Source organism: Plasmodium brasilianum, chromosome 8, assembly GCF_023973825.1.
Source record: "Plasmodium brasilianum strain Bolivian I chromosome 8, whole genome shotgun sequence".
NCBI lineage: Eukaryota > Apicomplexa > Aconoidasida > Haemosporida > Plasmodiidae > Plasmodium > Plasmodium brasilianum.
Genome location: NC_090121.1, coordinates 2104949 through 2121471, shown reverse-complemented (window position 1 = coordinate 2121471; position 16523 = coordinate 2104949). Strand labels below are relative to the sequence as shown.

The following is a 16523-nucleotide window of genomic DNA, read 5'->3' as shown; positions in this document are numbered from 1 at the left end:
ACACATTTTTTATGTTATTTATAATTTTTCTTATAAAAAATTCAGCATAGAAAATATTTTTTTAGCAATATATTTGTCTATCCTCACGGCATTTAATACAACTTCTTCAAAATGTTTGTACATTAATTTAGGTTGTTCTTCGTTCATTTTATTTTACTTTTTTCTTAGAATTCTTTTAATTAAATAAGTCTCTAATTTCTTTAAATTAATTTTTCTTTCTATGTTTTTAACTGATTCTTATAATTCTTACTTCTTATTTTTTTGCATTTTACATACTTTTCTTCATTTTCTAATCGCATTTCATCTTCTCATTATTAAGTCATAATTTTCCGATACCTTTTTTTATTTCCGTCTACATATTGCAATTGATATTCTCTTTCGATCTTTACTAAAATTAAGCTAGTTTTGATATCTTATAAAATGCTTATATTCGTCCTTCATGGTAATTTTACCAGTAGTACTCTAAAAAAAAGGCATAAGTATTATTTATTATGTATGTAAATCTTCAATTGCTTAATAAGTGAATATTGTTTTGAAAAATAAAACAAATAATCAGGGAAACAAAAAATAACAATAATACAAAATAAAGACACATTTTAATTATACAACATTATTATAACATCATATCCATATAAAAAGTATAAATGCAAAAGTTTTTGTTATAAATAGACTCTTAATTTTACTTTTTGTTTCTATTTCTTTTTAGAAATTATAATTTTAGTAAGCAAGAAAGTTCTCATTGAACGGTTCATAACGATAATTTTTATAAAAGCGCTATTTATATTGTTATATATTTTACTTATTTTTTTTAATTTTATTGGTAGTATTTATTATGCTATATACATATTTTTACGCATATATGAATGCATAATAAGCCACAGAAAAGGAAAACTATAAAAATATTTAAGAAATATTTCTTTTGTAAGTTCTTTAGGTAATAAGAACTTAAAATATTTTTAACAGAATTAATCCGTGTAAATTTTATACTCAGTGTATATATAAATTCAAAATTTTGTTAATAATTTTTTTTACATAAATATAATTTCACTAATAAAATAACTGCTTTCAATTGTATTTAATGGATATAAAATTTAAATATAATAATTTTTTTTTAGATGAAAAAAATATTTTTCAAATTTGCACTGTATTTCCTTTAACATCCTTTTTTTTTTGTGTATATACGACAATATTTTTAACTATACTTCTACATATTCTTATGATTATAACATATTATTATAGTTCCATGAAAACAAATATTGTTAATTGGATACAAAAAAATTATAACAAACCACATATTTTTACTTTCTTGCAAAAGAAAATTTAATAACATTTAAATTAATATTTTAAAAATATCAGTACAAATATAAAAGTTTTATATTTGTGTACCAATCATACAGAATTTAATTACCTGCACTTTGATCTCTTCATTTATTTTTTTTTTTCTCTGTAAGTAAAGAAATTTTTCCAAATACATACAACATTTATATTTATTTTTCCTTTTTAAAAAATATTAATTCTATATTTAGCAATACAAGTTAGCCATAAAAAGAATTAAAAATTAAACGGGAGTAAAACTAAAAAATTAATCTTGAACACTGAGTACTTAACTCGATTTAAAAAGAAAGGTATTAAGTTATATATATACAACTTCATATTTATTCTATGCAGAATTAATAAAAAGCCTATTAAATATATTTTTTAAAATAAATTCTTTAATATTTACATATAATAATGTTTATATAGTAAAATAAATTTTAAATTTGCTTTATGTTTAAAAAAATAAAAAAATATATGCACACAAAAAAATTATATTCAAGTCATTTTATATCACTATAAACAATGTACATTTATTCATAATTTTACAATAATAATACATTTTCATTATAATATGAACAAATAGTTATTTAAAATTAAATGTTATAAAGCAAAAGGTAGAAATTTTTAGTTTAAATATAAATTATGACAGTTATATAAAATTCTTTGAACTGTTCTATCATATATTCACTTTAAAACAGAATAAAAATACATTCATATAAATCAATTTTAATACATAAATACATATATTACTCCAAATATAATTAATTGAGTAGATAAAATATATTAAAATGCAAATAAGAATGAATAGAAAACATATGAATTCATAAAAAAACTCATAATACATTTACTTACAATTATGTATCAAGAAGACAAGGTGAGAATACAACATTTATAAAAATATAGCAATTATAGTTACGTTTATTAAGAACATATCACTTAAGATATTACGGATCTTATTGCATATTAATAAATTCCTTACTAGAAAATATGTGTTTCCTATTATTAATTTTACTCAGCCATCAACTTAATTTTCTTGTATTTTTCATTATTCCTTAAGACTTTTGGAGTCACTATTATGAGCGTAAAAGCTAATATAATTATTAGTTCTGCAAAAAATACTAGATAAAATAAAATTAAAAAATTATTTAATTAGAGATAAAATTTTTTCATTTATATAAAAGAAAGTGCATATTGTAGTAAATATACACATAAAAGTATTCTGAATCTAATTATAAACTTATATTTTGTATTGAAATAATGATTCTAATAAAATACTTGTTTTTTCTAGTGTTTTATGTTATAGCTAAATAAAATTAATTATTATGAAAGTAAAAATATTTGGAGCTATAAAATATATTTTTCATTATATATATATTATTATGTATCTAAAGAACTACATGTTATTTTATAATTTTTAAGCATATAATAAAATTTACAGTTAAAAAAAAATATGTATACGTTTTCATATTTTTTAAAGTACTATAATAACGAGCATTATAATTTTTTATAATGATTTTATAAAATTTTACCATTCATTCATATACTAACGATATTCGTTAATATTTAAAGTGATGTTTAAATATTTATATATTTCATAATTTATGTTTCTTTATAAAGTATAAATAAACATATATTTATAAAGGAAAAAATACTTCCAAAAAAAAAAATAATAAAAGGAAGTAAAAATAAATTTACCATAAATAACTATTGTATTTAATTCAAGAATTTCAAAAATAATTGTAGTCATATATTATTCCAAGCAAAGCATAGTCACATGAAATATAAATTTAATATATATAAAATAATGGTAAACACAAACTATGAAATATTGAAGATGAACCAAATTTTTTGATAAAGAAATTTTTGAAAGAATTAACATTTTACTATTTTATATAAATAGATACTAAAAAATTATTTTTAAAAGAAAATAAAAACAACTGTATCATTTATATAATGTATAATTTTCATATAACGAGGAAATTATTTCATATACTCTTATTTCTACTCCTTGTATATTATAAGAAAACAGATAGTAATTATAATTTATTATAAGTAAAACATTATTTCCTTTTAAACAAAATAATATTAAACTATTATAGTTTAAATAGTTTTTTTGATTTACTAAACTAACATGCAAAAAGTGAAAAGTATATTTTTTATTCCAATACTTTGTATGTGCTTATTTTAACATTAATAATGGCTCTCTCTTAGTATTCTTCATTTATTTTTATTATTTCATTAAAAAATATTTTTATGAATTAAATTTTTATTATATATAAATAAGTTATCACATAAAAACCTGTAAAATAAAAAGTATGCAACTTGTGTTAAGTAACAAATTATAATAACGTACACGTTCCATTTAATGTAATGAAGTAAATGAGTTAATTTTTTACTTTCTCAAGCATACATTGGAAGGTTTATTTAACTTAAACCTTTTTTTTTCCTTTTATTTAATAGAAATATTTATTTATTTATTTCCTCAATAATAGAAATAATACGGTACAAATAATGTTTTTATGTCAATTTATTTTATCGTAATTATTTACGCAATACATTTAGAATAGTACATAATTAACAGTTACGTATATGTAATAATAAAATAATAAGTATAAGTACATTCTAATTCTTAGTAACTGTATAATTAATGCAAATCTAACAATCCCTCACATACGATTGCTAGTAAGACTAAAATAACATCAATAAATCTAGCTATTTCTTATAAGAAACCTGAGTTTCAAAGTTGCATTTATGAATTACATGTAAAAAAGTAATTCTATATTTTCCTTATATTTTATTTAAAAAAAAACATGAGTTCTAAATATCAGAGATTTATTTATGCTAAATGTAATTCATATATTTTTTTATATATCCTCAAAATATTATTAAAATATTACTTGATTTTTTTATAGACAACTATAAAAAGAAGCATAAATATATATGTATCTACACGCGAAGAAAGGATGATATATTATACATACTTATTTTAATTACTCCTATTGTTAATTTATATATTTACAGATATTTATAACTTTTTGAGAGAACTACAATATAGGGGAGAAATAAAAGTATTTGTATATATGATCTATTAATATGTTATTGGATTTATTTCTTTAATTTAATATTTGAATGACATAAAAAATTAGGGCCATATATACTATATTTATTTATAAATTTTCAATGTAATTCATATCTAATTAATTTTTGCAAAATTAAATTAACGCACAATTAGAAACCATAATAAAATTATTAATAATTTTAACTTCATATTAAATTCTACATATTTAAAAATGCAAAGTGTGTAAACTATTCCGTCTATAACTCAAATAGAAAAGAAACCTTACCTTATTATATATTAATAACTTCTCATTTATTACTTTTATATAATAAAATTGAATGTATATTTGAATGATTTTTACAATAAATATTCTTAATAACTCTTACCTCATATAACTTATTTTATACAATAAATATTTTAGCTGTTTCTTAAATAAATAAAATATACATATATATTAATGCAACAAATTCTCTTCATTTCCTTTCATTAAATAAAAAACAAGACACATTTATTGTTAAATTAAAACGAATCTTACATTTTTCAATTACATTAACAAATAGTAATTTTCATCAAAGAAAAGATAAAAAATAGCACACAGAATTTTTATTATTTCATATATAAAAAACAAAATACTCTAATAAAAGTGTGTTAATTATACTGTTATGTTTTCTTTTAAAAACATATGCATATATTCTTCGTAGAAACCTATTTTAAATCAAAAATAGATGATATATACAGTAGTATATAATTAAGCTAATACAATAATTTAAAATACTAATTTAAACAAACTAAAACATTCAAATCCATAAAAAAACTAAGAACATATATTTTTATTCTTTGGAATTAGAAAATGCACTAATATGTAATTTCTTGCATAAATTTTCAGCAATTAACTATATGTTTATTATACACATAACTAATGACATTGTAAATATTACATCATATTAAAATATATGTTAACTTAAAAAAATAAATTCTTTATTATTCATTTCACTTTTTACTGAACTTAATTTTTTCATATTTTTTAGCTTTTTTATGGTAATAAAAAACGTACGATGTAAGGGTGAAACCTATTATTAATAAGGGTATAACAAATAATACAATTGTAAATAATGGTTCTAATACACTTTGAGATGTACCTGTACCAGTCAATAACCACTTAAAATATGGTTTCAAATTTGTCTCCCAGGAACTTAAAGTCGATTTCAATTCTGATAATTCCCAAAATCCCTTTCCTCCAGATGGAGAACGCAGAGATATATCTACTATGAGTAGAGTTGATAACAACAAAAACAATAATAAAGGTGATCCTAATCGTAATGAGAATTTTTTACGCATTATTTTTTTGTAAGTCTTATCACTAATATTCTTGTTCCTTTTAAGAAAATCTACAAAATCCAGCTCTTTGAATATTTTTTTTTCAAGATGACTGTATTTTTTTGTCACAAATTTAGGATATTTATTGTTCATATCTTGTTTGTGTTTATCATAATTATTTAATGAACCTCTATATAATTCTTTCTTTTTTTCTGTGCACTCCTTTTCAGTATTATATATATCCTTTTTTTTGTCCATTCCATTATTTGATATATCATCTCTTAACATTGCAACTTTTGAATCCTTATCCTTTTTATATTTTGCTAGTAATCGATATATTCTGTCGTCTAATTTTATAGCAAGCGTGTACTTTTTGCCTAGGTATTTGTTAAACGTAATCTAAAAATCCAAAATAAATAATAGTTATTTAATGAATAAATAATATAATGATGAAAACGGTATTCATAAAAATATAAAATGAAAAATATAAATAACAAAAATATTCTTAAATAATTTTATCATACCACATGATTACTTAAATGGGGTATCCACGTTAAAAAGATAAGTACAACAATTTTAATAAATGAGAAAATCATAATGCTTTTTTTCATGTTCTGTTCTTTAAATATTTTAAAATATTTAGTAAAAAATACATAAAAAGTTATACTATAACCTCTTAAAGGCAAAGGATATTATATTAGTTATTTAATTCTAATTTTTTTTTTATTTTGTATCTACTTAATAAAATTTATATAAATGTAGAGTATTTTATAACATCGATATAATAAAATAATATTAAAAAGGTATTATATAATTTTTAACATTATAGTGTTTATTAAAAAAAAATAACTTTCATCTAAATAAAATAATTTTAATTTATATAAAAATATTCAAAATATATATTTTAATTATTTAGCAGAGTAGTTTAACTAAATAATTTTTATTATTAATTTCATTCAGAATAAATTATGAAAAAAATAGTATTTCCATATTATAAGGAAATACGGAATTTATATACCATATAGATCGTATAGTATACATATAAAATACATTATTTCATACTCCAAAGCAATAAGTAATGTTATGAATATCTTGTCATTAAAAATTATAATTTTATTAACATGATATTTTCAAAGAAATTATTTGTAAAAAAATATTAATTATAACAACACAAAAACAGTAATAATAAATGAGGATAACTATATTTTACATAGATATTTTGTAATATGTTAATATATCAGCATAATATATATATACATAAAGGAAATACGATCTTTTATATTCTAGACCATGCTTAAAGAATCGAGTATATATGGAAATACCTAATTTCTGAAAAAATATATAAAGTTAAATAAGGTCTAATTTTTTTGTTTTTTCGAAAACTTTTGAATGTTATAGATTTAATTAAAATAAATATATATCATTATTTCTAAGTGAAAACTATTTATATCTAACTACTTAATTATTTTTAATTAATTCTAAACATTTAGAAGGAATATTAATATAATCAAAAAAAAAAAAAAAAAAAAAAAGGAGATTAAAGATATAATAAGCATTAATATAGTACAAATAATTTAATTAATTTGGAAACATATATGAAATAAATTTACAAATAATATACAGAATAAAAATGATTTGTAACAAATCATTAAGAATAACAATATAATTTACTAAAAAGTATAGTTTAATAATTTTTCTATGTATGATTTTCAAATAAATTTATTATTTTGTTTTTATTCATTTAAAAATACGCAATGCTTGTAATGTATTTTAACAGAAAATCATAATAAATCTATATAAATATATAAACAAATAACATTTTATTAAAAATACTTTTAACCGAAGAAACATATTTTTTCCAAATAATTTATTTTTATAACAGATAAGGTGAGGTTTATATTTATAAAAATATCATAATCGTAAAAATTTATTGTAATAATCTAATATATAATTTCAAATTATTCTTATTAAAAGGACTTAACCTGCAAGTTAATTTGAAAATTGATATAGAGAAAAAATTTCCTAAATTTAAAACGCCATTTTTAAATTATAAAAATTAAAGTTATCATATATTTATTCCTTTAATGTATATATTATTATCGTGACAACACTTACTAATTCTTTTATTTAGTCTCTTTTAGGTTTTTCTCAAATTTTATTGTCCCATTTTTTTAATTTCATTTAATGTTTCTTTATATAATATAATTTTACCGATTTTAAAAGTATATAATAATCCACGTATATATATTATAAAATAATTTTCTAAAAATAAGGATACTACATAATTATATTCTTCCAAGCAATTATTTAAAAATAGTATTTTTCTGTTCTAGAAATATTGGTTATTTTTAAACTTTTTTCTGGGTCTTCTTGGAAAATATATCTTTATTTTTCACAATTATTTATACCTCTCTTAAGTTAGAAAATAATGAACTAATTGTTTAATTTCCTTGTAAAATATTAATTTTTCTCCTTATTAAGTATATATATCATGGATAAATTGTTCTGTTATATATATATTACTCAATAAAGTTAACGTAATTTTCGTATTATGTATTTTTTACATTTAATAAATAATATAATTAATATTTAATGCATACAAATAAAATAAGTTAAATATATAATAATATAAAATTTAATTATATTATTTACATTCCTGTGCAAGATATATAATACAATATCTACAAAAAATATGATATCATTTAAATGTTCAATAATTATAGAATTTAATCCACGGTTTATAAGGTTTCATCATAATTCACATACAGTAGCTTAAGTTTTTTCTTTTATACAAAATAAAAATATTTGAAATGTTTACTATTTTATAATTTTACAGAATAATTATATGTTCTACTAGGTCTAATAAAATTTCATACTAAAAATAATAAATACACTCTTAACATACAACCTAAAAATATGAACGTTTATATATTAATTATATAAATGGATGTGTGATACAGAAAATATCTAATATTTTTATTTATGTGCAAAATTTTAAAAATTAATGAAGAATTCATAAAAATTATATTATTAAGTGCATAATTGTACCATTCTTAAAATTTCTGATTATATTAAGTGAATCTATTCAATTATAATGAATCTCGATTATTATAAAATATTCACTAGAACAGTTATACACGCAAGCACAATCTTCTTCTACTACTACTTTTTAAGAATTTATCTTATAATTTCCAATGGTTATATTACCATTTAATTCATTACTTTTCATATATTTTCTTTTTTATAGCACTATAAGTTATTCTAGCTAAAAAAGAGAATACCATGCCACCACCCCTGTAATATATGAGGACAGGAAATTTTTGGAGTAATAGTGTTTTAATTATATATATATATACATATAATTTATATTAATACTAGTTTATTTGGACTCCGTTAATGTCTTCAATAAGAAAAAATAATAATATTTTGAAATTTCTAGGTGAACCATTGGATAATATAACGATAAATGATTCTTAAAATGCAAAGATATATTCAGCGGATTGAATATATTACATGACATATTATAATGTAAAAAATAACTTTTATATATTAAATAATAATAGTTTTTCTTTATATAAATTAATGTCCTGAAAATTTTTTTTTGAAATTTATATAAAATAAATACAAAAAAAGGTTTCAAGATAATTCTTTTAATGATATTATTACAAAATTATAGATATATAAATTATTTTAAGTCGAATAGAACTATAAAAGATACTTATATAAAAATGTACGTAAACTACTTTAACAAAATAAACAAAAAATATTAAATTATAGCATAAATATTTTATGTAAATTTACATATTATGTAGAAGAGATAGATATAATATATAAATTCTTTATTATTAATATTATTACCCAAATATTTATTTGGAACATCGCTTATTTATAATGAGAAATCAATTCCTATTATACGTATATAAGTGCAATTAAATAAATAATTTTGCATAACCTTATCATTATGTTTAATGGAAAGATAAAATTATCATTATATTTTCTAAAAAGAGGTTATAATAAAGATATTCCACACATTAATGTAATTTTATTACATCAATAATGATTTTTACTTTATTATAGATAATTTGTCCAAAATATGAAAAGTTACGTAACTCGTTTTTTCAAATATCAGTGCTAAAACCATATAATGTGATGTTAAATAAATTATATAAAGAAAGATAACGAATAATAAAAATATCCTTAAATGATATTAATATATATATAACAATAATATCACACATTATACATTAAAATAATATGGATAAGTGAAATTTATAACATTATACATGAAATTACTTAAAAAGTTATGTTTCTCCTATGAGACATTGTGCCTCTATATTTCTGTGTACAAGTGAAAGGATTAAGTAAATTTGTAATATATTCAAAATAAAATAGATTTGTTTATTTCTATTATTTTCATATATATTATTCTTTAAGACTGATATTATAATTAGAATGCATTGATAACTATAAATTCTAGTATAAATGTATGTGAACTATAAATTTATATATGTATGTTCCTAGATATAGCAATATATATAACAGTTACTGTATTGAAAATTTATATATAATAAATGACAAAAAATTATCATATATTGTTTAAAGAAACATAAAAAAAAAAAGTATTAATTTTATCTATTTACTTAGATGCATTTTGCGATGTTTTATACATATAGCAATAAAGTTGTTGAATTATATGATAAAAGTTTAAATGTTCAATAAAGCTATTTCATTGTTAAATATTATTTCTTAAATTAATAAATACTATATTCATAATAGTATCATGAAATATTCAATAATTAATTCTAATTGTTATTAATTTTGAATTTATTTAAATTAATTGTTTTATATAAAATACAGTATCATAAAATTATTCTGATCTTAAAAAAACATAAAATAAAATAATTATATCAAAAAAAAAAACTTCTTCTTCACATATTTATAGAATAGTAAAATAAAAAAAATAAATGAATATTTTTATATAGATGTTTCAAATAAAATTACACTCAATTTTATTCTTATTCTTACAAATATTTTAGAAAATAATATGGATTTTTTATTTTGTCATATATTCATTCACGATTATTAGTTCAATATATAATATTTTAATAATACATGTAATTAATATACTCACATTAAATTATAAATATATAAAATTTCCTAAAACATCAGAAATTATTTTTATATATATTTCCCCATATATTCTTACTAAGCAATACGATTTAAAATGGATTAGGACGCAATATAAAGGATTAAAATTAAAACAAACAATAGAATTCACAAAAACCTTGTAAGAGATTAAATTAAGAATTAAAAATAAAAGCAATAATTACATTATATATTAGATTAATTATTCATAAATATTATAACTTAATTGTTTATGTGAAATTATTATTTACAAATATATACTATCAATTAAATTTTTTTTTTTTAATTTCCTCACTATTATCTCTTACTTATATGCATGTTTCAAAGGAAAAAATCTAATTAGAAATAAATACTTACATTATAATATAATATCCTATATGGTTAGTAATACGGTTAGAAATTTCTGTAAATTCATTTACAAATTCATGTCTCAAATAATATTATAAAACTATATATAGGATTTTTTATTTTGCATGCTAAATACATATTTATTAATAATGTTAAAAAGTTATTATTTTTACATTGTTATTAAATGTATAAAAAAGAAAACAAAAATACATAACAACGTTTTGATCTATTTATCCTAATATTTATACATATTATCAAAAAAAGAAAATATAACTATGAGGCTTCAAAATAGTTTGTATTCTATAATGTAATACATTAATCTATTTACATGGAATTATAATATTATTAATTTTTATTTCAAACTTATAATATATTTTATTAATTTTTAAACATACATTATAATTAATTTTACCATACTTGTATTCTAATAATTTTTCATATTTTGTATAAGAGGCCAAATTTTTTTTAATTAATTAATATACCTAAATGTACATTTAATTAATTAAAACTTAGTACATATGAAATTATTCTTATCTATAAGTAATGATAGGATTATAATGAAGAATATATGTATATAATAAATTATACTATTTAAAAATTATTCAATGGTAAAATATACACCATAAATATTTAATATTTAGGAAATTGATATATATACATATATATATTTATGATATTAAGAGTTATAAGTACATTTTTATCGTATATACTTTTTACAAAAAATAAACATATATTTATAATTTACGTATTATTAATTCTAATCTCTATAATATAGTAGTAAATGTAAATAATAATTCTAAAACTATAAATGTTTGTATCAAAAGTAACAAACGTATAATAATATAAAGAAATAAAATATTAGTACTTTTAATTATATGGTTTATAAATTATTTATCTTCAAAAAAAATGTGGATTAAAAAGATTTATTTACAATAGTACGGATAATAATATTCATATTTATAAGTTTGTATTAAGAAAAAAAATAAATAATAAAAAAAGAAATATTACTTATAATAATGCAAACTTTATACAATAACTTTTATATTACAAATTAATGTTACTCATATAACTTTATATTATTATTTATTTGTCTTCTTTATAGGACCAATAAGAATTTTATATAAAAATATAAATATAACTATGATTTAAAATAAAATTACTATGAATATATTGCCTGTGATATATTTATTGAAGGTTAAAAAATATTATAAGCGTATAAAATAAATAATAATGTATTCAATTATTTTATAGATCTCATATATATTTTTACATATTTGAAATTTTATATTCTCTTTTAATTAATATATATTAATTAAAAATAATCACGTTGATAAATAAAAAGATATTGATTTGTATTTTTACTACAGAATGTTGTATACAAAATCCTAGCGTAATAATAGAGTGTCACTATGGAAAAATGCTTTTCCTCAGTATTATTCGTTAATTTTTAATATGAATAAATTTGTACATATATTTTTATTAATGATAAAAAAAAAATGATAATACAATAAACGTAAGAATTAATTCTTATATAATTCTTAATAATTTTCATCAATTTAGCACTTAAATATTGGAGGAACAGGTTTTTTCAGATTTGTTCGCGATCAAGATTTTAAAAATATTACTAAAAATATAATTGAGAAAACCAGTTCATTAAATAAAGAGAATAATAAAGAAGAATTTAGGAAAAAATGCCTAGATTTGGCTAATTATGTAATTCATAATAAGATAGCACCCTCATATCATAATCAAGTAATTTGGGAAAGAGCAATAAAGGGTTGGGCAGAATCTCACTATGAAAAGCTAAATAAATATGGAGGATGTCCTTTGATTTTAGAGGAAAAAGATAAAAAAATTTTAGAGTTAAAATATGAAGAAGTTGATTTGTGTGATAAAATAAAGAAATATTTGGATGAAATACAACGATTGAAAGGGAAATTACCAAGTAATTCTGATAAGTATTCATGTATATATAATGAATATAATGAGTGGATTGAGCAAAAGAAAAACTATTTTGAGGAAAACAAAAGCCTTTTTGGAACGTGCTACCAAAAAACAGACCAAAAAAAAAAAAAAGACGTTCATAATTTATATGCGACTTAATGAACGATCAAACTTTCAAAAAACTTACTGACTACCCCCCAGTAAATAAATTACAACCTCGTGAAGGTGAATCTGAAAAGGAAGAAATAGGTTCACAAACAAAAGATAAAGAAAAAAAGGGGGAATCATCTGTATCACATGATTCACCCGAACAAGCTGAACCTACAGAGGGAGTTGCCACTAATCAAATTAATCAATATACAAAACATAATCAACATGAAGAGAAAAATAAAGAAGAATCGGAATCTCCATCTAAGCCTGACGTACAAACACAAGCTCACGTATCATCACTTGAATTTCCTTCTAATGAAGTTGAAGCTAAATCGGAAGGTTCTTTAGAGTCTCAGACACCAACACTTCTTTCAAATTCTCAACCATCTCCAGAAGTATCAGGTGAATCTGGAGCTCTTGCTTCAGTTCCGCCAGATACAAAAGCACAAAAACCTTCCGAAAGTACACTATCTTCTCCAATAAAAAAATACTCTTCAAGTTCTTTTGCTTCAACTATACCCTCTGCAACTTCAGGTGACTGTAATGCATCTTATTTTTCTAATTTTGAATTAACAACAATATATGACATACATATTTAAAATGATATTACAGATTCAGTAGGAAATTCATCTAATAAATACATATCATCTATTTTAATAAGCTTTCTAATTATTATCGTATTTTCTCTTTTTATTAAAGTAAAATAAATCTTAAGTATTAAAAACATCATAATCATTAGTTTTCAGCAATAATATATTTCATGAATATGTATTTTTTATATGAAAGTACACATTAATAGGACAGTTAAAAAAAAAAAGAAGATAAAAAGAAGACAAGCAAAATTTCGTAAAATACTAATACCTTCACATTCGGACAGAAAAAAAGAATTTTTAACTCATAATCATTTGGAACACCCGTGTTATGATGATGAAGAAATTACTAAAAAAATAAAAATACTCGAAGATAACATGATAAAAAATTTACATGAGTCTAAGCAAAAAAAGAAAAGGTCCAAAACTATTATAGAAGTACATATGGAAGTGCTTCAAGAATGGAAAATGAAGAATGGAATTACAAAAAAGGAGAATTTTTAGAAATATGCTTAGAAGTGTTCACAAAAAAGATATATGGACTTTATCCTAATTTAACAAATGAAGAACTAATGACGGAAAATATTAAAAGTAGCAGTGATATAGAAAAACAAAAAATTTTATGGAATAAATGGATAGAAAGACATAGAAATATTTCTGAAAAATTGAATAAAGTGGACTGATATAATAATTTAAAAAATGAATGGAAAAAGGAACTAGCTTCTATACATGAAATTAAAGATTTAAAAAAAAAATCTTCTTATGAAAATCGCAAAATTTTATTTTTAGAAATAGAAAAAGATCTATGGAAACAATAGATATCAGAAAACCGTAATATTATAGAACAATATATGGAACAAGAATGACTTAAGGTATTAACAGAGAAGTTGCCGAGTACATCAGAAGAATGTGTAAGTGAAGAAACCATAAATTATATATCATTAATAAATACAGAAAAATTGCAGCAGAAAGAAAATTATAAAGAATTATATAAATACATAAAAAAAAAAATTATTGACAAAAATGTGTATTCTTGTTCTTATGTCAATATTAGAAGAATATACAAAAGAGGTGAATTTTGATAATAGGGAATCATACTTGGATAGTTCAATAAATTAATAGAAGGCAGAAGTATATTCAGGTAACAAAAAAGAAATTACAGAAAATACAATTGAATATATCAACAGTAATATAGAAAATAAAAGAAATAAGGAATTCCATACTCATATAGGGAAGGACAGTTTCAGAAATCAGATAGAAGATTGTACAGGAGAAGATGACTTATATTCAAATTCTATAGTTAATAATGGGACAGTCGAAAAATCCATTGATATAGAAGAAAAACACATTTCATAAATTCATAGTAATAACACCAAAAAATAGTTAGATTATATTTAAGATAAGGTGCTGCTAAAAAAAAAGTTTATTTAAATTTTTTAATGCATGTAAGAAATAAAGAAGAGGAATATAAAGTAACAAGTAATAAAGAAGAAAAAGGCAAGAATGAAATATGAAATTTGAAACTTCGATACTTAAAATATATTACTGTTACATATGCAATTTTTTCTTTCTAAAAAAATATCCATTAGAATATTATATTAATACTCTATTCAATAAAATTTGCAAGATGATATTATATATATCAAAAGAAAAAAAAAAAAAATTAATATTAACATTTTCCAAAATATTAAACATAGAAAAAATTAAAATTTTGAATAATAAAAAAGAGCAAAATGAATAAATTTTAATACTGTTTTTGAATTAATATAATATTATCACATAAATTTATATAATTATATTTTATTCCATTAAAAATTACTGTACAATATTTTTCAATTTTGAAAAGATAATTATTATGTAATCTACAAGTATTCGCATTATTTGGAAATTAATGTTTTAATTGATATATTAAATCTTTTCATTAAAGTAAAATGATGTTAAAATATATAAAAAGTTAATTGTATGCCACATATATTTTATCTTATAATAAAGTAAACCATATATTCTATAAAAAAATGTTAATCTCTATGCCCTAATAAATGTTCTCATATTAATAGTTCTCATTTATTATAAATTTATAATACTTTAACTGTTATATATATAATAATTTTTTTCTTGAGTTATTTATATATTCTCAAAATGGGAAAATCATATATAAAAATTCATTCTCTTAATAAAGAATTTAATTTTTTTTCTCAATAATATTTTGACTTTAATAAAAAATATTCATACATATTTATGTACGTTAATATTATTAAAGTATTTATTTTTTTGTTTATATACGTTTTATTAAAATAAATTTTAAATATCAATGAAATTATTAAAATGACAAAAATGTGATAATAATGAAATTATTCAGGATACATAATTTTTTATATTAATCTTATTTTTCACTTTTAAAAAAAGATATAAACCAATAATTAAAAATGATTCTTATGGTTTTATTGTTCTTTTTTTTTTATAAATTATAATTTATAAATATTTTTATAATATCAAAGATATAAAATATAATTATAAAAAAGTATATAAGTAAAACTGTACTAAATTCATAAGTTTTAACACTTTTTTAAAATGCAGTACGAATGGAACAGAATAAAATAATTTCACAGGAATTTCAAAAAATATCATATATTTTTATTTTTTTCCTTTCAATT

At 19.2% G+C, this 16523-nt stretch overlaps 3 protein-coding genes across 3 annotated transcripts; 2 read left to right on the top strand and 1 right to left on the bottom strand.

Annotated features, from left to right (window-relative positions):
• Positions 1 to 5365: 5365 nt before the first annotated feature.
• Positions 5366 to 6303, bottom strand: MKS88_002590 (fam-l protein; the record flags this gene model as incomplete). The annotated part of the gene is made up of 2 exons (XM_067215610.1): positions 5366 to 6091; positions 6217 to 6303. 2 exons carry the CDS (start codon positions 6301 to 6303, stop codon positions 5366 to 5368), a joined length of 813 nt encoding a protein of 270 aa, XP_067074020.1.
• Positions 6304 to 12594: 6291 nt separating this feature from the next.
• Positions 12595 to 14373, top strand: MKS88_002589 (uncharacterized protein; the record flags this gene model as incomplete). The annotated part of the gene is made up of 4 exons (XM_067215609.1): positions 12595 to 12615; positions 12746 to 13130; positions 13355 to 13813; positions 14066 to 14373. 4 exons carry the CDS (start codon positions 12595 to 12597, stop codon positions 14371 to 14373), a joined length of 1173 nt encoding a protein of 390 aa, XP_067074019.1.
• Positions 14374 to 14441: 68 nt separating this feature from the next.
• MKS88_002588 (uncharacterized protein) lies at positions 14442 to 15225 on the top strand (the record flags this gene model as incomplete). Its single annotated transcript, XM_067215608.1, has 3 exons — positions 14442 to 14543; positions 14742 to 14940; positions 15032 to 15225. 3 exons carry the CDS (start codon positions 14442 to 14444, stop codon positions 15223 to 15225), a joined length of 495 nt encoding a protein of 164 aa, XP_067074018.1.
• Positions 15226 to 16523: the final 1298 nt, after the last annotated feature.